Here is a 24,417-nt window from a genome sequence, read left to right on the forward strand (position 1 = left end):
AAATGGAATATCTTTTTCCATCCCCTCACTTTCAGTCTGTATGTGTCCCTAGGTCTGAAGTGGGTCTCTTGTAGACAGCATATATATGGGTCTTGTTTTTGTATCCATTCAGCAAGCCTGTGTCTTTTGGTTGGAGCATTTAATTCATTCACAATCAAGGCAATTATAGATATGTAGGTTCTTATGACTATTTTCTTAATTATTTTGGGTTTGTTTTTGTAGGTCCTTTTCTTCTCTTGTGTTTTCCACCTGGAGAAGTTCCTTTAGGATTTTTTGTACACCTGGTTTCGTGGTGCTGAATTCTCTTAACTTTTGCTTGTCTGTAAAGCTTTTTCTTTCTCCATAGAATCTGAATGATATCCTTGCTGGGTAGAGTAATCTTGGTTGTAGGTTCTTCCCTTTCATCTCTTTATATCATGCCACTCCCTTCTGGCTTGTAGAGTTTCTGCTGAGAAATCAGCTCTTAACCTATGGGAGTTCCCTTGTACGTTGTTGTTCTTCCTTTGCTGCTTTCAATAATTTTTCTTTGTCTTTAATTTTTGCCAATTTGATTACTATGTGTCTCAGTGTGTTTCTCCTTGGGTTTATCCTGTATGGGACTCGCTGCACTTCCTGGACTTGGGTGGCTATTTCCTTACCCATGTTAGGAAAGTTTTCAACTCTAATCTCTGCAAATATTTTCTTTGGTCCTTTCTCTCTCTCTTCGCCTTCTGGGACCCCTATAGTGTGAATGTTGTTGCGTTTAATGTTGTCCCAGAGGTCTCTTAGGCTTTCTTCATTTCTTTTCATTGTTTTTTCTTTATTCTGTTCTGCAGCAGTGAATTCCACCATTCTGTCTTCCAGGTCACTTATCCGTTCTTCTGCCTCAGTTATTGTGCTATTGATTCTTTCTAGTGTAGATTTCATTTCAGTTATTGTATTGTTCATCTCTGTTTGTTTTTTCTTTAATTCTTCTAGGTCTTTGTTAAACATTTCTTGCATCTTCTTGATATTTGCCTCCATTCTTTCTCTGAGGTCCTAGATCATCTTCACTATCATTATTCTGAATTCATTTTCTGGAAGGTTGCTTATCTCCACTTCATTTAGTTGTCTTTCTGGGGTTTTATCTTTTTCCTTCACCTGGTACATAGCCCTCTGCCTTTTCACCTTGCCTATCTTTCTGTGAATCTGGTTTTTGTTCTACAGGCTGCAGGATTGTAGTTCTTCTTGCTTCTGCTGTCTGCCCTCTGGTGGATGAGGCTATCTAAGAGGCTTGTGCTGGTCTCCTGATGGCAGGGACTGGTGGTGTGTAGAGCTGTCTGTTGCTCTGTTGGGCAGAGCTCAGTAAAACTTTAATCTGCTTGACTGCTGATGAGTGGGGCTGGGTTCTCTCCCTGTTGGTTGTTTGGCCTGTGGCAACCCAACACTGGATCCTAGCTTTGCTCTTTGTTGGGGCTAATGGCAGGCTCTGGGAGGGCTCACATCAAAGAGTACTTCCCAGAACTTCTGCTGCCAGTGTCCTTGTCCCCACGGTGAGCCACAGCCACCCCCTGCCTCTGCAGGAGACCCTCCAACAGTAGCAGGTAGGTCTGATTCAGTCTCCCCTGGGGTCACTGCTCCATCCCCTCAGTCCCACTGTGCACACTACCTTGTGTGTGCCCTCCAAGAGTGGAGTCTCTCTTTCCCTCAGTCCTGTTGAAGTCCTGCAATCAAATCCCACTAGGCTTCAAAGTCTGATTCTCTAGTAATTTCTCCTCCTGTTGCTGGACCCCAAGGTAGGGAAGCCTGACGTGGGGCTCAGAACCTTCACTCCAATGGGTGAACTTCTGTGGTGTAAGTGTTCTCCAGTCTGTGAGTCTCCCACCCAGCAGTTATGGGATTAGGTTTTGCTGTGATTATGTCCCTCCTACCATCTCACTGTGGCTTCTCCTTTGTCTTTGGATGTGGGGTATCTTTTTTGGTGAGTTCCAGTGTCTTCCTGTTGATGATTGTCCAGCAGCTACTTGTGATTCTGGTGTTCTCAAAAGAGGGAGTGAGAGCATGTCCTTCTACTCCACCATCTTGGCTTTGCAAAATTCTCTATTGAGATTTTTATATGCCTTATTTCATAGAAAGCGTTTTGAAATCTGGTGTGTATTTTTCATTTACAGCACATCTCAGTTTGCAATAGCTATATCTAATGTGCTCATTTGCAACATGTGGCTTGGTGCTACCATACAGAACAGTGCAGCTCAGGAGCTTGAACATGATGGGGGAGAACTCAATTTTATTAATCAAAAGGCAGTGCAATAAAAAGATTGGCAGGGCGTTGTTTATAGTGGGAGAAGAAAAGAAAAATAGAAAATATTTATAGAAATTGAGCTTCAAAGACTCAGATATGGTGTTTGTTAGTAAAAACAGAGAAAGTATTGGAAATAGGAGGATTTGAGGAACCAAAATTAAAGGTGATTAGTTTTGTACCATTGTCAAATTACTCTGAAGGAAAGAAATATAGTGCTTTTAACAAAACAGTGGTACTTCTAGCACCACCTACATATAGATATTTAGAAAAAATTTTACGATGGTGATAATGACAACACATATATGTAACCTCTCCTCATTTTACAGACACAAGCAATTACTTCAAACATGATAGATTTTACCATGAAATAAAATGTCACAATCAAGTGCACTGAATCCTTTTAGTTCATAATCTAGACAATTGTTTCATGAATTTGAATAATATTCATTTGTACATAGTGCATATGGCTAAGTGAACAAGTGTGAATAAAATTATGACACTTGAATGTGTAACAAGGCTGCTCATTTTTCTTGTCAGACTAATAGATTTATCATTTGATAAAAAGAAATAACTCTACTATATCTACTTAGTATTACTTAGTAATTACTGTCTTTCACTGAGTGTCATTTGTGTTATTTCATCACAGTTCATATTGTTACTGAAATACATTCAACAAAATCAAATATTAAATGCAGAAAAAAAACACGGCACACAGAATTTCAAATGGATGAATTCTTAATAGGTAAAGAGATATTTAAGCTGAACTTCAGAGTGCTGAACTTCAGAGTGCTCTTTTCATGAAGATCCAATTTTGGTTTTGTTTGCTATTTGTCTGTTAACCTAACAGTTTTTCTTAGGTTTTAAAAATAAAAAGTAAATAAAAGTACACATATGTTCCTTTGATCTTTGAAAGGTCCATGTTAATGTCACAGTATCACACTGCTCACTTGCTCCCACCCACGCTAGGATCCTGGAAGCAGTCTTTTGCCCCTTTGTGTACCTCATCTAATCAAATAATAATTTCTGTCAATTCAGATTCATATGTATTTTTGAACCCTTCTTCAACTCCCCTAATACTGCTCCCTTAGTTCAGGCTAGCATCGTCTCTTACAGGACTCCCCACAGTAACCTCCAAATTGATCTTTCTGTTCCTGACCTTGTCCCTTCAAATTCATAAGCCACAAATCTACCAGAGTGGTCTTTTCCCTGATTGAAAAATGTCATATTCTTTAACCTGACATCCAATTGAAAAAAGTCATATTCTTTAACCTGACCACAAAGCATTCCACGATGTGGTTTCTGTCTCACTTTTTGTCCTTCATTACCCTCCATTTACTCTGTATTAATAATAAGATGGTGTTTTTCATGATTACTTGTGTTGGGTCCTCCTCAATCTTTCATATGTTCTCAATATACTTATTTTTCACTTATGTGAATGAAAAATGTGGACTGCCATATCAGTAAACAAAGCATGTTGTAGGTATCAAGCCACCACACCCACCCTGATAGTGAGCACTGAGGGAATGGAGACGGAGGGTGGAGACAAATGGGCTGCCAGCTGCCCAGTCCTCAGCCACTGCAGCTACCCTCAGTGATGCACCCTGAGGGGACTCAGAATGGGACAGAACAGGATACTGCCCCATCTAGGGTGCTAAGGTGCATATCAAAGGAATGATTTCAATGAGCCCAGACCCTTGCATCTTTCCATATACAGAAAAATGCTAAATTTCTTAACGAGATTTAAAAATATTTAACAGTTATCTTTTGATGTTCCAACTACCTGGTCTTTGATGCAAAAACTCTGATATATCCTGGCTCCTCCCTTGTCTCTTTGGAGCAGTCCCTCAGAAATATTCTCAGAGGCTGCCTCCTGGACTTGAAGTCCTCAGAAAGTCTGCCAAGTAAAACACAATTCTCAGCTTTTAGGTTGTGCATTTTTTTTTCAGTCAACACTTACATATAATCATCTGTTTGTATGTCTGTTTCCCCCACTAGTTTGTGAGCCATTGAGGTCAGGGATAGTCATTACTATTATATATTTAATCTTTAGTTTTTCACATAATATAGCATATGCCAGAATCTTGAATGGAGAATCTAATTCCTAGAATAGTGTACTTCACTATTTTAGGCATTCAGCAAACGTTTGTCGAAATGAATTAAATTTATGAACGTGAGCAGAGTCAGATACAAAAATCCAGAGTTTAACATACCATTCTGAAAATAAAAGCTTACCTAGTTTGTAAGTCTCTAGTTTAAGAACCCACCCCAATCAATCATGTTCTAATTTAGAAACTAGGTTAGAAATAAACTAACAGGGCTTCCATGGTGGCGCAGTGGTTGAGAGTCCGCCTGCCGATGTAGGGGACACGGGTTCGTGCCCCGGTCTGGGAGGATCCCACGTGCCGCGGAGCGGCTGTGCCCGTGAGCCATGGCCGCTGGGCCTGCGCGTCCGGAGCCTGTTGCTCCGCAACGGGAGAGGCCACAGCAGTGAGAGGCCCGCGTATCGCAAAAAAAAAAAAAAAAAAAGAAATAAACAAGAAAACCATGGATGTACAATATACATCATTATTAAATTATTAGTATACCTATCTTCCATCCATTACTGCATTAAGTGAAAGAAATACAGTTTGCTATCACTCAGAATTGAAAAGAATACTGGAAACAAAGAAGTTGAGGAGTATGTGAGATCCCTTGGAAATTTCCATTGAACAAATATGTTCCTGTGTGCTCATAAAAATGTTTTTTTAAAAAAAAAATTATCAGAACTGTTGACTTGAACAATTTAACCTTATCTTGTACACTTTCCCCATACTCTCCTTTGATCTTATATTTTCTTAGGCTTTTTTGAAAGACATGATTATGAAAGGTAATGAGCAGGAAGATTTCCTTGTCATGTCATACAATGAACTTGTTTTAGGAGATGTTTGAAGAGAAACCGAGAACCCATATGAATAAGTGAAAAGAGAGGCTACTAGGACTTCCCTAACATTTGAAAATTGTAACTTGCCATCACAGAATGATGAGGTGGGGCATAGGGGCAGAACTCATTTTATGTCCATGGAAAAGCAGCTAATTATATACTTCATCAAAACCCATATTTCAATAGACACTTATATTGTCAAAAGTGAATAATGAATGACTTCTCTTTGTCCTTAAATTGTTACATTTTAAATCATGCTTCCACTTTAACATTTCCAAAAATGTTGTCTAACTAAATATTTTGGATTTTTTTAAGCTCTTGAGTGTAAATTGCTTTGCATGAAATCATTTAAAATGCTAATAAAACACTGCTAATAAGAAAAAATAAAAAATTGCTAGATTAAGGAGTGAGAAAAATGAGTCAAATTCACCGAGTTAATAGAATATATTAAAAAGGAAAGGAAGGATTGAATTATTTGGCATAGCTTTACCCCTTTTAAATAGCTCATGGTAAGTGTGACCAGAAGTTACTAGAATACAGTATTCATATTGAAAATTATTTAGCTCTTGTATTTTTATTTAATGACACCTGTACTTAAAAGACTCTTACTAAACATCACAATTCTTGGGAAATGTACACACACACACACACACTCTCACACACACACATATACTCTTTCCCTCTCTTAAAAAGAAGTGAGGAGTGTTTTGTATAATTGTTTTTCACCTTCTAAAAAACATTTATTAGCCATTTTAATACACTGTGTAGTATATCCCTCATTAAATTGCATCTCATTTTTAAACAATAAAATCCTATCAAATATTTATTGTAATTACCATTTGTCGCTACATATCACTATTTCAGTGCATTGAGATTTTAATATTAAAATTATTTTTATGATATGGCATGAACATTAATCAGTGTTTATTCCATAGCAACAAAAGCTAATGGATACTTCCTTCTTAACTACTCACCCATCTGTACACAATAGATACCCAATAAATAATTACTAACCATACGTAATTACTATCCTAATATGCAACACAGCTGTTCTCAGAATAAACTATATTTGCAACTATGGCCCTTTATGGCCATTGTGACATCTTACACCTGGGTAACACATTCTGTCGCTTGCCAATAAATTCTTCAAGCATTCCTTAAATCCTACCGTGGTTCTGCACTAACTACAGCCATAAGGGTATATTTTGGGGCTAGCAAATATGCTTACTATCTAATGTAACTTCAATTTATACCATTTTTATTAGGACTTTGTTTTCAAGATTGTATATTTTCAATTATTTTGACAGTCATTATCAATATCTGTTAGAGAGATAATGATGGAAACACATGGTGAGTTTCCATCTATAGCTACAGTGTTAAGATTCATGAATAAAAGTAATTTCTCTCTGACTAAAGGTTCAGGCACAGAACTGATAAAGTAGAAGCCATGAGTGAAAGCCACTGAAATCTGGGAGCACCTTGCTCCTAAAAGATGATCAGTATTGAGAGCAGCAGGTCATAGTGGGGGAAAAAAGCTTTGTGCTAAAATCACCTAGGTTTGATTTCTGGCTTTGCCATATATTACCCTGTGACTGGGGCAAATCACTTCCTTTAACTGAGCCTATTTTATTTATAAAGTGAGGAAAGCAAGGCATATTTTTGGGGATTGCTGTGAGAACTAAAATAATTAACATTGACATATGCTCTAACATAATGCTTGGAATGGAGTAGACACTCAACAAATGGCTAGCACTCCTACTAATAAAACTAATGATGATGTTTTAATGAATGAATGAAGCTTATTATCAGGGAAGTAAGGTAATAACCAAAATGTATCTCTATATTTTCTCCTTCTAAGTGAAACTCCTCAGTCTTCCAGTACCCAACTCTATTCGGCTGTAACACCTATCCAAACACTGCTGGATGGAGGTGGGAAATGAAATAGGAGATAGATGGGCCACTGGGCCGGACAGCTGGTGTCTGTCAAGTGGAGCAAAGCTGAAGTTTTGTCCTCAGCCAGACAAGAATGACTCCCATTTCCCTTCCTCCGTTGATATGGAGGGAATGAACTAGCAGTGGGGAATTTTTGCAGCAAAAATAGGAGTGAAGTTTTCCCTCTCCTGAGAACAAGGAGAATAAAGGGAACAGTGAACAGGCTAGAGAAGAAACATAACCTGGCCTGAAAGAGTTAATCACTCCTAGTTTTTTTTTTTTTTTAAACTGTTACTAATCTGTAACTAGATTTTTACTTCACAAAGCTAACTGATTACTCTTTAACACTATGTGAATTACATCCTGCCCTCCCTTGTTGAAAATCACCCTTTGTAGCATTTGCATTTCAGAAAAGAGGTCACAGGCCAATATGACTGTCTTGAAATAATGCAGGAAGAAGAATGCAAGACCTTCACTACTTTGATCCTTATCATATACCCCGGACTGCGAGCCCCACATATAAAATCTTCTCCTATTCCCGAAGGAGAGGGGCACAGTTCTTGAGGCACTAGCTTGCTGTGTCTTCCCTTCTGCCTGGCAGAAAAATAAACCCATCTCTCTCTTCCTCCAAAATCTGTCTCTGTATTTCTGTTTGGCATCAATGCACAGGGAAACCGATATTTCGGTAACAGAAAGAAGAGAGGAAGTTCACCTCTCTGGAACTTGAATAGACACATTGATATGTCAAAGTAAATAAAAGATAAGACTCAAGAATCAATACTGTGACATTTTAAAATTTACATATACAAACAGACATTATTCTGTGGTTATAGCTAACAACACTGAAATTAAGGTTGGTGGTGGAATAAAGAAATTGTTACTGAGTCCAAGATCATACTTCTTACCTCACAGCAGGCCAGTGAATTGGGAGACAAGGGGTAACAACTTTATTTGGAGAGCAGAGAGTCCAAGAAGATGGCAGACTAATGTCCCAGAAAACCATCTTGCCAGGCTCTGAATGCTAGTTTCTTTTACAGAACAAAGAGGTGTGGAAGTAAAGTAAAAAGGTCATAACTTGTTGCAAACATTTCCTGGTTTCAGCCAGACTCTGGGAGGGGATGTGTTAATTTCCTCTTTCCTGTAGCCAGGTGGGCTGGGTCAGGATGTTTCCTGGGACTAAACAAAGGTTTTAGTTTAACAGTCAGGCATGGGGGGCAGGGTTCCAGGAGATAGGCCATTATGTATACTTTAAGCTATAGGCAGCATCCTTTTAGTGATTAACTTGTAGCAGAAGCAATAGAATACAAAGGATAAAGTAAAAGAAACACATCAAACATGGAGCCAGGTTTGTTATTCCCTACTACAAAATTATCCACAAAAGGAAGGTTTGTTGTCTGAAGAGATGAGAGAGTTTTCCAAGGGAACTTAGAAGGAAAAGAAAGCATCATAGAAAAAAAGAATGTTTGGGCACCTAGGAAGTAACTAAATGGCACTCTAGTTAGAATCCTCTTTTCAAACTGAGTTGTGCAAATAAATAATCACTGTCTTTCAAATACCAGAAAAAGTTTTACGATATAATATACTGGGAAATACTGGGTTAAAAAATTGAATGAATTTTTTAACCTTGAGACTTTTCAGAATCTTAAAAGTGCTTTGTAAATCCTCATGTAGTAGGCACTTCCCAAAGTTACTTTATCACCAAAATTTCATTTCATATGACACCCATGTAACATCACATGAGATAAGTTTTAAGACTGCTATCCTACAAGATCCACTGTAATGTGGAGAAGCCAACTACCAAAGGATTAACCCTAAAGGTGCTTATTAGAAACACCTGTGAATCCAGTTGTAGAAGACATACAGCAATATATGGCAAAAAGAAAGGCTATGACTTCGTGGTTTTTTGGTTTTTCTTTCCCCTGTAAGTAGCTCTTTGCAGGAAACCACACTCAGCAGGAAACTCCTTTTCTTGTCAGTTTAAGCAAAGCTACATTGTAACTGCCAACTACAAATTGGCACTTGCCATTTACCTCTACAAGGATTACATTATGAACTGTTGCAATGGCAACTTCAACATCCCCTGAAAGGAGTTCAGGGTAGAGATCAGGAATGAGGTACTCTGTGCTCTGGGGAAACTGGCAGAATAGGCCTTCAGATAGTTAGATATTTTCAGGAGAAGACTTTATGAGCCCAATTCTTGTATCTCCTTTATCTAGAAAAGCACTAAAATCTTTCATGGTGACGTCTGCTCTTCGTGAATAGCAGTAACCTCCACGAGACTAGCAGCAACCTTCTGCAAAAAATGTGTGCTTGATTGCATGTACTCCCCCTTTACCAAAATCACATATATACTGACCTTCCCCCCTACCTCTATGGAGCAGTTTCTCAGAACTATCTGAAATGCTGTCTCCTGGGCTGTAGTCCTCATTTTGCCCCAAATAAAGCTTAACTCACAACTCCCATATTGCGCATTTTTTTTCAGTCGACATAACTAAATTTTAAATCCGGTACCCCCATGCTCTACTGATCTTTGGCCTTAGCACACCTTCCAGATCTTCTGATCACACAATATCTTGCTTAACCTGTTTTTTTCTGTAGATCAGAGAAGTAGAAATGAAGAATAAGTAAATAACAAATGACCAGATCTCTTCCCTAGTTTCCCCTTCAGTACTCTCATGAAAAAAACTGTGTGAACAAGATAGCATCTAAATAAAGATGACTATAAATCCAGAAGCCTGCACGCAGTGGGGGGTGGTGACAACTATTACCCCCTATCTCAGTGATTAATGGAGATTACTTCCCTTTTTCCCTTTAAAAACTTTCATGGCCAAGCAGAATCTTCAGAGATGGTTTTAATCCACCATCACCCCAGATTTTGGCATTCTGATTAAAAGCAACTTTCCTCTATCAACATTTGCCTTTCTCGTGTGTTGATTTTCCAGTGGCAAGCAGTGGGACTTGAGTTTCATAACAACCCTGCTACCAAACCTTTGTGTTTTTTTGTTTTTTTGTTTGATTGGTTTTGATTTTTTCCTCCAGCAATTGGAAAATAATCAATTAGAACTGGGATGTTGTGAGATCTTAATACTGAGAGGTGACCTGTAGATTTAGTGGTGTGTGTGTGTGTGTGCACATGTGTTATCTTTCCCATGAGAGAAGTTTACAAAAGTGCTAGGGTTGGGGTGGTTGTTCCCAGGAAGGGTTGCATACACCAGCATCCCCTTACTTGTTCACTTACCCTTAAACTTTAACAGTACCCTTTTATTAGAATGTTAATATTCTAATAGTCCTTTATTAGAATATTAGAATTAAAACAGCAGTGCCGTGGATTCTTGTGGCAGTGATATCCTTAAACACAATAGCTGATGGTAGAAGAGTCAACCAAAGCTTAGAGAGGCTTGGTAGAATTTCCCAGATTCTTAAACTCTCATTTCCTCCAAATAAAATGAAGAAATAAAAAATATTAAAGTAGTTAAACTTTTTTTTTTTGATTTTGATGGTAAGGTGGGTGGTTAAATTATTATGTTAAAACTTCAGAGTATAAAAATTGGAGGCAACTTTCTCTGTTTTAAAAGGTAATTATGATAATAGAGCTCTGCTATTAGGAGATTAAAAGCCCTTTTCCTATGAAAGGAGAAAATATACCTAAAAATGACAACTGTCAAAACAATAAACCTGAAACAAACATAAAATGCAAAAGGATCCTGAGGTAATAACACTAGTCAGCTCTATAGAGCAATACACACCTGGCTGTGTATATATGCATGTACATATACAGAATGTGTATACTATGTCTCCTGACTATACATACATGAATTGGGACAAAGGGAAAGAAGCTGAGGGAAAAAGAGGAGACACAGCACCTCATTATTCAGTGCTTCTGTGTCTCCACCCTGTTTGTTCTCTTAGGGAGTTAGGTGTTCTTTACCCATTTATAGATTCTGAAACACTGACAGATGAAATTCAGAACCATGGAACATGAACCCAAGAAACCCTATTTTCTAATTTTTTAAACAATTCCGTCTACTCTCTTTTAACTGACCTTGATATTATAACCTTTACTTTTAAAAATTTCATTGTATATGGCTCCAGGTCATGTGATTTTAATTATATTAATATGCTATATTTTAACTTCTCAGTAAATTAGTTTATCTTTTCAGCCAGTGTTCCAAGCCATGGGTTTTGAAATTAATTTAGGGAGTTATGAACATCATTTTTTTAATTAAAAAGAACAAAGCAGAATAACACAGCATAGTATAGAATAGAAAATATCAGATTGCTTTGTACACAGCAAGGGTAAATATTGTTTCATAAATTTTTGTCTCTGTATGCCCAGTAGAATCATGATATAATTTTTTCTTACTATTGTTCATAAGAAAAAATATTTGAAGTCTAATGTTTTAGGTGATATTTGGGTGTCAAGTTTTCATTTGTGTGTGAAATCAATCATGTTACATGTCCCACGCCTGTCAAATCCTTTGGCTGTTCCACTTTGCAGCTCCTGAGCCCACCTGTGAGTTCACCCATAGTTGTGGTGGACAGTTCTAGAAGCTCTTAGACTCACTCTGTATTGATGAGTTTTTGCCTCAAGCACATTCATGTTTTTGTTGTTGTTGTTTTCACTTTTTTACCCTGGAGTTTTTCTAATCCTGTGGAGTCCACTGGGGTGAGTCAGTGAGAGGGAGCTAATGCCCTTAGGGCAATATTCAACACTTATAGGTCAGAACAAGTGGATAAATATTCTTGCCTGCCTTCTCCTGGACAGAGACTTTAAGAGGTATTCTTTATGTCTCCTATGAGAAATCCCAGCAGCATCAAGTCCACATTGCTCACAGGATGTGACCTTGAAAATGTAAATTTACATTGTCCTTTCCTCTTCGTCTCACTCTCCATTCTCACTCCTGACCCCTGGTATCACTTTCAAATAAACTACCTATACCCAAGACCTCATCTCAGACTTTTCTTTCAAGGAACTCATGCCATAACATTTACATTTAGACTTAGAATTATCAGATATTAAGTTTGGGAGATTCCTTAGAAGTCATCTGTTCCTATCATCCAACTTTCATTAACTTTTCTGACAATGAGTCTTCTATTTACCTTTGGAATAACTGTATTTCCCATTAATATACATACTTCTAACAGTTGTACTGATATTTAGCAATAAATATTTCTAAAATTTCTGAAAGGACCATGTACAGTATTCATTAAGTATTTATCATGTAGCTTAATTTTTACGGGAATATTCTAGGAAACTTTACCTCTAACTGCCAATAGTAAGTAGGACTAAGAAAAACATAAAGGAGGCCTGAAGATTTCTATTTTGTCTGTTTGTTTGCAAATGATGTGTTTCCTTCAATACATTTTTATAACTTCAGAAGAGTAGAGATAAGGACATTGAAATTATAAAGCTGATTGCCCATTTTAACACAGCAGGTGGGAAAAGTCCAATATCTGTGATGTAGTGAAATGTACTCATCAATTTCACCTGTAACTCAATAGAACCTTCAAGATATTGATCTTAAATAATACACAATATGCCTTTCTTCAAAAATATTTACAGATGACATCATCACATTGTTTTTAAGTGACATTGTATTCCAAAAGGATTGACAAAATATCTACCAGTCAAATGAATTCTCTAAAAGAAATTTATGCTACATAAAGTTAGGAACTCCTCAAAATCCATATGCAAAAAAGTCATGCAAACCATAAATGAAATATTTACTTAAAAATATGGTATTTAAGATAAACAATAATAACAAGTGTTGGTGAAGATGTATAAATATTGGAAGCCTCAAACATTGCTGGTCAGAAGTTAAAACAGTGCAGCTGCTTTGGAAAACATTTAGCAGTTCTTCAAAAAGTTAAACATAGAGTTACCATATGAGCCAGCAATTGTATTCCTAGGTATGTACCCAAGAGAACTGAAAATGTGTATTCACACAAAAGCTTGTACGTGAATGTACATAGCAGCAGTATTTATAGTAGGCAAAAAAAAAAAAAAAAAGGAAAGTGAGAAGTCAATAAATAGAATGAATAAACAAAATGGAATATTATTAGCCATAAAAATGAATGGAGTACTGGTACATACTACAACATGAATGAACCTTGAAAACATTAGGCTAAGTGAAGGAAGCCAGTCACAAAAGGCCACATACTGTATTCATTCCATTTATATGAAATGTCCAGAAGAGACAAATCCACTGAGAGAGAAATACTATAGTTGTAAGAGGCTAGGAGAGAGAAGGGAATGGGAAGTGACTGTTAATTAGTACAGTGGTTTTTTTTTTTTAAGCGATAAAAATGTTCTGGAATTAGATAGTAGTGAAAGTTAAGCAACTTTGAATATACTAATTAATTATCTTAAAAACCACTGTATTGTACACTTTAAAAAGGTGAATTTTGTGGTATGTTAATTCAATATCACTTTAAAAAATATGGTAGTAAATTTCCAGTCTTTCTTATACCATAACAGAAGGATGTGAAACTGTAAGATGCCCCATGGAACACAGACCCCAAATATGCAGTTCTGTCTGTATGTCAGTCTTACTGTGAAAGTGGGTGATGAAAACCACGTTCACTCACATGACTCAGATGATATCCAATATAGCGTAGCCACGTGTAAACATCTAGTGCTAAATGACCCAATAATAACAACATAATAAAATATTGAATACTTCAATGTTATTAAAAAGATAAAATTTAAAATCTTATATGGGAAAGATAAGACCTTGCTGCAATTAGAAAATATAGTACCAATTCAAATTGCATACAAATACAGAATGACACTACTAGAAATGAAATGAATCATGCAACACTATAAATGGTTGTTAAATATTAATGAAATATTTGATTTATGCCAATCACTCCAAAACCAAGGCATTTTACAGTCGAACAGTGGATGGAGAAAAATTTCTATATTTTATCTTAAAAATACTCAATCAGAAAGGCAGTTTCGTTTTTTTTCCCTTGATGTATTTCTTTCTTTTCTCTTGGGAAATATTTTCAAGGTTTTATTTTCAAGGAATTACAAGAACAGAAACGTACTTGATGGGTCGTCCTACTTGTCAATCAAGTTAACAGCTATAAAATAAAATAAGTTATTCTGCTAAAATTTAACTTGTAAGGATAAATTTAGCTCTGAAAGTTGAACAAATGACTGTTTCTTAAAATTAAACTATGATGCCTGGTTAATTTTGTTTATGTGCCATTGCATGGTAATTAATGTTTCCTCTTTAAGGATACTATCTTAAAGATACAATAACGTAGCTATGTGAAATATTTGAATGGACTAGCTATTGGTACATTTTATACTTTCACTGCAAAAGGTTGACAGTGATAATACTAAAAATAGTTAATGACAGAAAGGGCTAATTATTCAATCTTTGGTAACTCCAAAGATTAAATTCCCTTGCCTAAGGGAATTTTAATGGCGAGTTTTGGAAGTAGTTTCTAGATTCAAGATATTTAAACGTACACATATCAAAAAGAAAAATCTGCCCCCTTTCTAGAGCCTTGTCAGCTTAGGCATTAAAGAATGTACAGTAGAACTGGACATGTTCACTTTAATTAAACCCAATTTATAAAGACTTTTTTCTGAGGTTTTATCCTCCTTTGGTTAGTCTCATTCACCTAGTCATTCGATTAAATCACTTTTCTATTCCCTTAGGGATTTCCTTCCTGGGATTTGACACAGGACATTGTTTCCAATCTGTCTGGCTACTGACATGAATAGTACTATGTTACAACGCAGGATCCTGAGCTATGGTTATTAATGCAGACACCCACAATAATTTTCTGATTTATTTTAAAAAACAAACTTCTTTCTTTTTAATTTAAAATATAAAGTCAATATTATGTTCCCCAAATGCCATCATAATGGGCTTATTTATAGAATAAAATTATACAATAAGTTGCAGTTTTCCACATCTATTGGGTATCTGGTATCAGGCACATAGTAGTGCCTTGATAAACATTTTAGATGGAAAAGCAATGTATGAAAAAGTGAATAAGAAATGAATAAGTATACATTAGGATATAATTTTCCTTATTCATCAGAATGAATATCCTGCATTAGTGTAACAGTTATAATTTAATTCAAAAATATTAATAAATTGCTCTTACTATAGTGTACAAAGATGAACAAGCTATGGTCCCAGACATGAATGTTCTTATAGTCTAGTTCAAAATACACAGGAATATACATAAATTATTTATTTGAAAGATGTCATATGTTAAATATCAACAGTTAAATGTGACTAAAGTTATAAATTTCCTAAGGAAGAAGCAAATAATTTTTATTAAAGAGAATGTGAGTATTGGGGTTGACTTCATAGGGGTTGAGCTGGGCCAAGAAGGATGGATAATATAGGAAAACACACAAATGCAAGACAAATATAATAGACAAAACAAATATAACAGACAAAACAAATGTAACAAACAAAACAAAACAATAACAGCATGGCTAAGGAGGCAGCAATGTACAGAATAGCCATTATTCTGGTACGCTTAATGCCATAATATTATGGTGGAATGTTATTCATTTAATTGGATATAGGTTTGAAAATGTAGCTTGGGGAAAGAGTTAAGGTGCTGATTAGGTTTAGTCCTTATTTTATAGACAATGGAGAGCCAACAGAATGGCTTTGTTGTTGTTTTGGTCATAAACAGAAAAGCAGAATATGGCATAGTTCTAGGGGAAAGCTTTGGAAGAAAATGACAATTTTGTGTCTAATAATGGATATAGCATTACATAGGTAATGCTATATCATATAGTTGAATGTTGCTAAGAGAGTACAGTCATCCCTCGGTATCTTTAGGGGATTGGTTCCAGGACCCTCCTTGAATACAAAATCCACAGATGCTCAAGTCCCTTATTAAAATGGTGTACTGTCTGCATATACACTCTGCACATCCTCCCATATACATTAAATCATCCCTAGATTACTTACATTACATAATACAATGTAAATGCTATGTACATAATTGTAAATACATTACAAATGCTATTTAATTTTTGCTGGTGCACAGCAAATTCAAGTTTTGCTTTTTGAAACTTTCTGGACTTGTTTTTTCAAATATTTTTCATCCATGGTTGGTTGAATCCATGGGTACAAAGGGTGACTTGTAGATCTTAAATGTTCTTATCACAAAAGGGGAAATGTTATCTATGTGATGGGATGGAGGTGGTAGCTAATACTATGGTGGTAATAATTTTGCACTTTATAACTGCATCAAATCAACATGTTGTACACCTTAAACTTACACAATATGCCAATTATATCTCAATAAAACTGAAAAAACAAGTACTGATGGTGAGACTTTAAAGTAAGTGGAAAGAGAATGGTGCCTTGGCCACTGATTGAGTTAACTTCCTGAGGAAATATTGCTTATATCCCTTAGTCAGCATATTATAGGCATTCATTTAGTTCATTTACACCTTGAATTAATCTTGCCTAAGGGAATTTAAATGTTTCCATTAAACACAGTAAACTTATTCATGTTCTTTAAAATGATAGGTTTCAAAAAATTTTAATACTACTCATAATGAAAACAGGAGGCAAAGGAGAAAACATTTGAAGAAAACCATGTCAAAGAGGGGCATTGAAGAAAAGTTGAGATCTTTCATATTGATGTCTTCTATCATTTCATTTAATTAGGAAAGTAAAGGTCTACTGAAAATAAAAGTAGCAAGGTTAAGAGACAAATTTAAAGACAGTGAAAAATATTTGCAGTAGTCACAGCGAGGGATAGTGAAATGACATCCTTGAAGGTTTTAGGGACCAGTTGAGTTTAAAAGGTATGCACTTTCAATAAATATCTAATTCCTATAATTATGCCATTTTCTCCAGTAATGCTCATTAATCCCAGACCAATAATTTTCTACTTCGGTAGTCCAATATGATGGAAATAAAGAAGAGTAAAACTAGAGGGCTATTAGGAGCAATGAGTGAGACAGAGACAATGGGATCCGGGCTAGATAAGGTGTTATGGATTAGATTGTGTCCGCCCCCACCCCCATCCCCAAATTTATATGTTGAAATCCTAATCTCCAGTACCCCAGAATGTAACCTTATTTGGAAATGCTGTCATTGCAAATGGAATTCATTAAATTAAGATGAGGTCATACTGGAGTAGGGTATCCTAATAAAAGAACTTTGGAAGCAGAGATAGACATGCACACAGTGAGAATACCATGTGAAGTTTGGAGTTGTGCTGCCACAAGTCAAGGAACTACCAGAAGTTAGGAGAGGGATCTGGAAGAGATCCTTCCCTAGTGTCTGCTGAGGGACTTCATGGCCTTTCCAATGCCTTGATCTCATATTTCTAGCTTCCAGAACTGTGAGACAAATTTCTGCTGTCTTAAGCCACCCAGTTTGTGGTAGTTTGCTACGGTGGCATACTAAAACAGAAGGCAAACATAGTCAAAAAATAAATAATGGACTGAAAACCTAAAAATAGGTAAACTTGGAGGTCACAGTGATCAGAGGGAATGATAGAATAGGAAATGACAGAAGAACAAGAGGTTGTGGATTAAGGAAGGATATTTGGAGTTGAGATCCCAGAGTTGGAACAGTTCTAAGCTATGATGAGTTCAGAGGCATAACTGTGTGAATTTCTGAAGCAGGTTGTAATAACATGCTAACAACATAGAACTATCATTTATGCAAGCATCAATTTTTATAATGGTCATAATTTTTCCTTACAATACCTTCTTGATAAGTTAACAGTATTTATAACTTGGTATTGAAGCAAAGAATATAAAAATAATCTTACTCTAATTTCTTTGACATATTTGAAGAGGAAGCAAATATAAAAAATAATGAAAAATTGTTCATATCTGAAGACACATCACTACACTCTACTATTTAAAAAAAATGTTTTAGAGATGAGATGAAAGAGGCATGGAGATTCAAAAGAGTACCCATTTATTTGTGTTTTCCCTTTTATAAGTTAACAACTGATTAAGCATAATCATAGAAAATGTTGAAGGTTAAAAGAAGAAATCTACTTGTCAACTTTGACCAAATTCTATAAGATGCCCCCAAATGGATAGTAAAAATGGAATTACTCTGTTAGTAGAGACACGACACTCAAGAGATCAAAATAATTGGACCTTCTGCCACAGATTTGTGCAAAGTTTTCTACTTGTTTTATATAATAACTTCAAAAGCACCCTTTCTAAATGATATTCTTCTATCACAATGAACAGTTGCTGGAAAAACCAAAAACTTCAAAATTCTTTCTGTTTTCTAGTTGGCCTTAACTGCTTCATTAGTAAATTTCAAATGTTGAAATTCCATTGCTAATTACAGTTACATAATTTTTATACTTGTTTTATGGCATGTAGAATAACAGAGTTGTCCTCCAAATTTTTTAACTTAAAATCTTCCAATTACCAATTGCTATTCACAACTGAATTTCCTAAGCTCCCACGTACAATTATCCTTTTGTAAATTATCTCCAGTAAGTTCTAGCTAAACTAGACTATAAGAAAAAAAAAAGAATATTTTAGCCCCTGTTCAATAAAGCCAATAAAATGAATTTATTGTCATAGCTGTACTGCTTTACCAGACAGCAGCAGCAAATCAGAAAACATCTGGAATCTTAAGACAAATACAGTTGGCTTTAGAATCTGGCATTAATTGGCCATCCAAATTGTGTCATAAAACTGGATAGAAGCATGTTTGTCTAATTTAATTTTTCAAATCAAAATACTAATCTACTTGAACACACTAATAACTTTTCCAACTTAAAATAAGGATTAGTCATTTTGGAGCAAATATTTGAAGACATAAACAACCCTTGAAGCACCAACCTTAAAAGGGAAGCTTTGCCATGATTGTTTATGACTGATATAATAGTATGCTTAGACTTCTGATAGAGTGTATATTTAAAAAAATATGGTATGACTCTTGCTTCCCTGGGCATGCCTTTTGAATCATGAGCATTTTCACAAATTAGAATTGACAAAAAAGGAAAAATAATTATAGACAATAATGTTTGGGTATAGCTTGCTATAATAACATAGCTAAATAGTAGAAAGTGATTTCAATATAGCACAGGATGCTGTCTTGCATAGAGTAAGACATCACACTATATCATAACCTCATAATATATATTCTCAATACAGCAATAATGAAGCAGGTCCTCTTTATTTCATTGCATTTTGGTAACAAAATTACTCATTTCTATCTTGAGTGGTAAAGTTGAAATATGAGCATGGGATACGTTCAGTATTTTCCAAAAGGACATGATTCAAAATATGCAAATTTGGGGAAAAAAGAACCTGAGAAAATAAAATAAGAGAAAAGGAATGGCGACTATTATAAATTTATACAAACACCAGAAGTCAATGTACCTACTTGTATACCAGGTAGATGACATGGCAAAAAAAATTGCAAATATAAGAATATTGACTTGTACAGCAAAGGATGAGAGAGAAAAAATTATATACATGCAAACAAAGATGTAGTAGATATCAATGACATAACAAACAATATTATCTACTTTCTTCTATCATTTGGTAAAATTTAATTCGGTTTACTGTGAATGCATGTCTAGAACATCAAATAATTCCTCTGACTAATAAAACAGTTACAGTTTGAGACATTTGGACTTGAATGCAGAAATTTACCAATGCTGAAGAATTATCATGAAGATATTATTTTTCTGAACTAAATGCCAGAATTTAAGTAAACTAAATTCCTTGATCTATTTTCTGCATAATGCAGATAAACTAATTTTAATATTTTACATTTCCAGTTGTGTTCCTCTGAAAATATTTCAATTGGCATCAATTCTTTCCTATTTAAATTTTACAGTCATGATCTGTGATTCATTAATCAGATATTTACTCATATTAATTTCTGCCAGTATAGTTTTTCTTTTATGACCATTGTTTCTACCAATCCTAATTGTCCTGGCCAAATGTTTTACAGCACAATTGTGTCAAAAAGATTTGATGCTCCCATCAATATTTAGCCAATAAATATGTTTATCCTGTCCAGTTTGAGGTTTTGTTTGCTGATTATTCCTTATGAATTGAATACATAGGTGAAAGCTTGTGTTTCCCTCATTTTTAAACTACATACGTTTTTAAAATTATAGATACCTATATAGAAGGAAGAAAAACAGTCCATGATGACACCACCTGCATAATTCCTATTGATCCTAAAAATGAATACATAAAGTAATTCATGCACATATTTGGAAAATTTAAACAAACTTCAAGATTAAAAGCAGAAAAAGTCCCTTCTCCTAAATTAACCATTATCAACAGTTTTATGTGCATTAATTCACACCAATATTATTTTGTGTAATTCTTAGGTAGCCCATGGAAAAATGACAAGCAGTTTTATGAGACTGAGAGAAAAAGAAGCTGAGGAGGCCTGCGGGAGGTGGGGAGGGGCAGAGTTGGGGGAAACCAACTCAGAAAGGAAGGCAAGTAGAGTAGGAGGCAGAGAACAACATAGGTGTGTGGAAATACTTGACTGAAGCCTCCTGAGTAATGAGCCTCATGTTTTCACTTTTCCACATCTCTACGTTTTCTTAGGGAAGATACCTGCTAAGCATATTAAAATAACTAAACACAGGCTACTGACTACTTGACATAGGTTTCAAAGAAACCAACATTTAAAGCAAACAAGCTGAATGGCATCCTGGAGTCTGAAAATCTGGGTGGCCGATTGAATTTCTGACTGAATGGATTAAAGTGACCAGATGTTTCAGTATTTTTACTCAATAACAGACCAAAAAAAAAAAAAAGCAGATTAATGTTTGGCACTCCTGCAGTTCAGCCTGCAACTCAATTATGTAGTTTTGCACATGTGAGAAATTCAAAATTCAATAAATGCTTGCTGGCTGAGTGATCAAAACGTTTTACTACATTTTCACTTCTAATCATTGCTTTGGTTATTGTAAATATACAAAAGAGTTTGGATAAGTTAATATACAAAAGGATCAACTGATAGCATCTGGAAAATAATATGTTCTAAAGCGCAGTATATCTTTTGGATTATTTGTTATGGTTTTAAATCTGTTTTCCTAGTTTTAGATTATTATATTGCCACAAAAAGCAGATGATATCATCTGTTTCTTAAAAAGAAGTTCATATTACCAAAGTTTATATTTCAATATTATTCCCAACTTAACTTTTTCTTCAGATATTTTAAAATTTTATAAAACTAACAATTTTGGTTTCTAATATTAAATGCAGACAAAGTTATCCTCATTATTTCAACATCTCCATGTACAGTTAATGGTCAATACAGTTTGCCTCAAATGAGAATGCCTTCAAGTCATTGCACTGCTATTACATCTTAACATTATCTTCTTTCATATTTGTTTTAAATGATGTACAGTTGAGATGTATTGTGTTAGTTTCAGGTGTACTACATAATGATTTGATATTTGCATGTATTATGAAATGATCACCACAATAAGTCTAGTAACCATGTGTCCCCATACAAAGTTATTACATATTCCCTATGCTGTATATTACATCCCCATAGCTTGCTTATTTTATAACTGGAGGTTTTCACCCATTAATCCCCTTCACCTATTTTGCCCCCTTCTTCCCTCTGGCAACAACGCATTTGTTCTCTGTGTCTATGAGTCTGTTTTCATTTTGCTTTGTTTATTTAGATTTTTAGATTTCACATAAAAGAGAGATCATACAGTATTTGTCTTTCTCTGTCTTACTTATTTCACTTAGCATAATACCTTCTAGATCCATCTATGTTGTCACAAATGGCAAGATATTTTTTTTTATGGCTGAGTAGTGTTCCATTGTGTGTGTCTGTGTCTGTGTGTATGCACATACACACATATTCTCTATTGATTCATCTATCAAAGGACACAGGTTGCTTCCATATTTTGGCTATTGTAAATAATGCTGCAATGAACATTGGAGTGCATGTATCTTTTCAAATTAGTGTTTCTGTTTGCTTTGGGTAAATACCCAGAAGTGAAATTGCTAGACCATATGGTAGTTCTAGTTTTAATTTTTTGAGGAACTTCCATACTGTTTTCCATAGTGGCTACATGGACTTACAATCCCACCAACAGTGCACAAGGGTACCCCTTTCTCCACACTTCTAATTTAACACTCCTTATTTGTTGTCTATGATAGCCTTTCTCTCAGATGTGAGGTGGTATTGATTTGCATCTTTCCCTGATGATTAGTGATGTTGAGCATCTTTTCATGTATCTGTTGACCATTTCTTTCTTAAGGGAGAGAGAAGAGTAATACCTTTTTCAGGGAAGATTAAAATTATTAACTTAGTCATAAGATTAGAAATCATATGCTATAATTACATTGTGGGAGGCAGTGTTGGGTAATGGTTAGGAGCAAGGACTATGAAGTCAAACATTTGAATTCCAATTCTGAATCTATTCTTAATTAGTCTTATTTACCTATTTACTCTTATTTGACAATATGTCCCTTAACCTCTCTGAGTCTTGGTTTTCTCATTAATAAATAGGATAATAACATCTAAGTCATGGTCCATAATGTTGTAAGACTTGCATGATAATATGCAATACATATGTATTTCACAAACATGAAAATGTGCTTAAAACACACATATATAAATGTAAATAGATTAACTATACACATATATGTGTGCATATGGGTGTGTATATATTTACATATAGATCTATATTTTACACATTAGCATAATTGAGCATATATCAGCATTGTGCTTAGCATAATGCCTGGCACATAGTAATCACTTGGTTAAAGGCAACTCTTATCAAGTATTCAGGTAACAGAATTCTACTCTGGCCATTCTGGTGAGTTATTGGCCAGTTTGGTATAAGAAAATACCAAAGCCTTTTTTTCAAGCAGATACATTTATGTTGAAATTTAGTTTTGCAATTGACTACCTGCATAATCTTGGTCAAATTATGTAAACTTCTGAATCTCATATTATTTAAATGTAAAATAAGATTAATGAAACTTACTATGCAGGGTTTTGGGGGATGGGAGGATTAAAAGATATTAAGTGTATAAAATACCAGGCACAAGTCTGACATATAGAAGGTGTTCTATATTTTATTTTTTCAAGATCTAATACATGTTCTTTAACTATTAGATTTCTTACCTCTTGCTCTTTAAAATATTCAAAATCTGCACATGTGCCCTTCACGGGATTGTGTATATTAAATGAGATGATATATAAGCTATCAAGCCAACCACTGGCACATAGTTCGTTTTCAGTATTTTTCAACTCCACTTTCTTAGATATATACAAAATCTATGAAGATACCAAAATAATGTAGGTCTGAATGTACAACCAAAGTATCCTGAATATTCTAAGAAGAATTTAAAGTCTTTGCCAAATCTTTACAAAAACTAACAAAAATCTTTTAATATTAAGACAGTTTTGAGGGAAATACAAGTATCTACTTATATCTGCTAACCAAGTCAGTCATTTATTTATAGGTGTTGCTTCCATAGAATGTAATTTCTGGGAGAGTCAGGACTATATTCTGTTTGCTTGCCATTACATTCCCAGTACTTAATTATTTGTCCAGAAAACAGTAAATATTCAAAAATCATTTGTTGAACAAACGAGTAAAAGTCACTCCTAGCAAGTTGCCAGCCAGGATTGTGCAGAATCAGGCTTCATCCGAGTTGAAACAGCAAACCACCTCCAAAGTAAAAAGTATTTTGTCCTCTGGGACATTCAGTGCACAGTCAGGGCCTATGTTTCTATCAACCTGATGTTTCTTCAACATCAACAGGTCTCCCGCTAGGAATTATTTGCATGTATTTCAGACATTGTTGTCAAAATTACCATATTTCCCTGAAGAGTGAGGTCTGAATTAATGAGGTTTTACTAAATTTTTTAATGATTGGTTTAACCTTTGAATGAACACATTAAAGGTACATAATAAAGCAGAATGACTGTTAGAACTGGATCCACATGTAAATTTGATCTTCTAACATTTGCACACAAAGTGACAATTTCTGATGAAGTAGGAAGCACTACAAATGTACAGAAATCAATTTAGCCATTAGGATAAGGCTGAAACCTCATTCCAAATAAGGAATATTATAGTGGTGGCCCAGACAATTACAATATGCCTGACTTGACATCAACACAAAGCTTAACAGATTTTTAAAAGTGCTTGTGATACTGAATTGTTTCTGCCACATTTGCAACTCAGGTTATTAAAGAGTTGCCTTACAATGACTCATATATTTAATTTTAGGAATAAGAAAATACAGAGTGAGGTAATAACAAAGAAAAATTCTTCCTAGGGCTTATCAAGTCTCTCCTGCATGTTTAGGATG

The 24,417-nt window shown here is 35.1% G+C and overlaps 1 protein-coding gene across 2 annotated transcripts in view; it reads right to left on the reverse strand.

Moving 5' to 3' along the window:
- GUCY1A2 (guanylate cyclase 1 soluble subunit alpha 2) overlaps nt 1-24,417 on the reverse strand; it is a 426,391-nt gene that overhangs the window by 101,587 nt on the left and 300,387 nt on the right. The window contains exon 8 of one of the 2 annotated variants that reach the window (XM_029206852.1): nt 4,253-4,288. The exons of the other annotated variant lie outside the window; for it this stretch is intronic. Within the exon in view, the coding sequence (XP_029062685.1) occupies nt 4,253-4,288 (36 nt within the window). The remainder of the gene's footprint in view (nt 1-4,252; nt 4,289-24,417) is intronic. 2 annotated transcript variants of the gene reach the window in all.

Source organism: Monodon monoceros, unplaced genomic scaffold, assembly GCF_005190385.1.
Source record: "Monodon monoceros isolate NGI ecotype Baffin Bay Population unplaced genomic scaffold, NGI_Narwhal_1 Super_Scaffold_7, whole genome shotgun sequence".
Taxonomy (NCBI): domain Eukaryota; kingdom Metazoa; phylum Chordata; class Mammalia; order Artiodactyla; family Monodontidae; genus Monodon; species Monodon monoceros.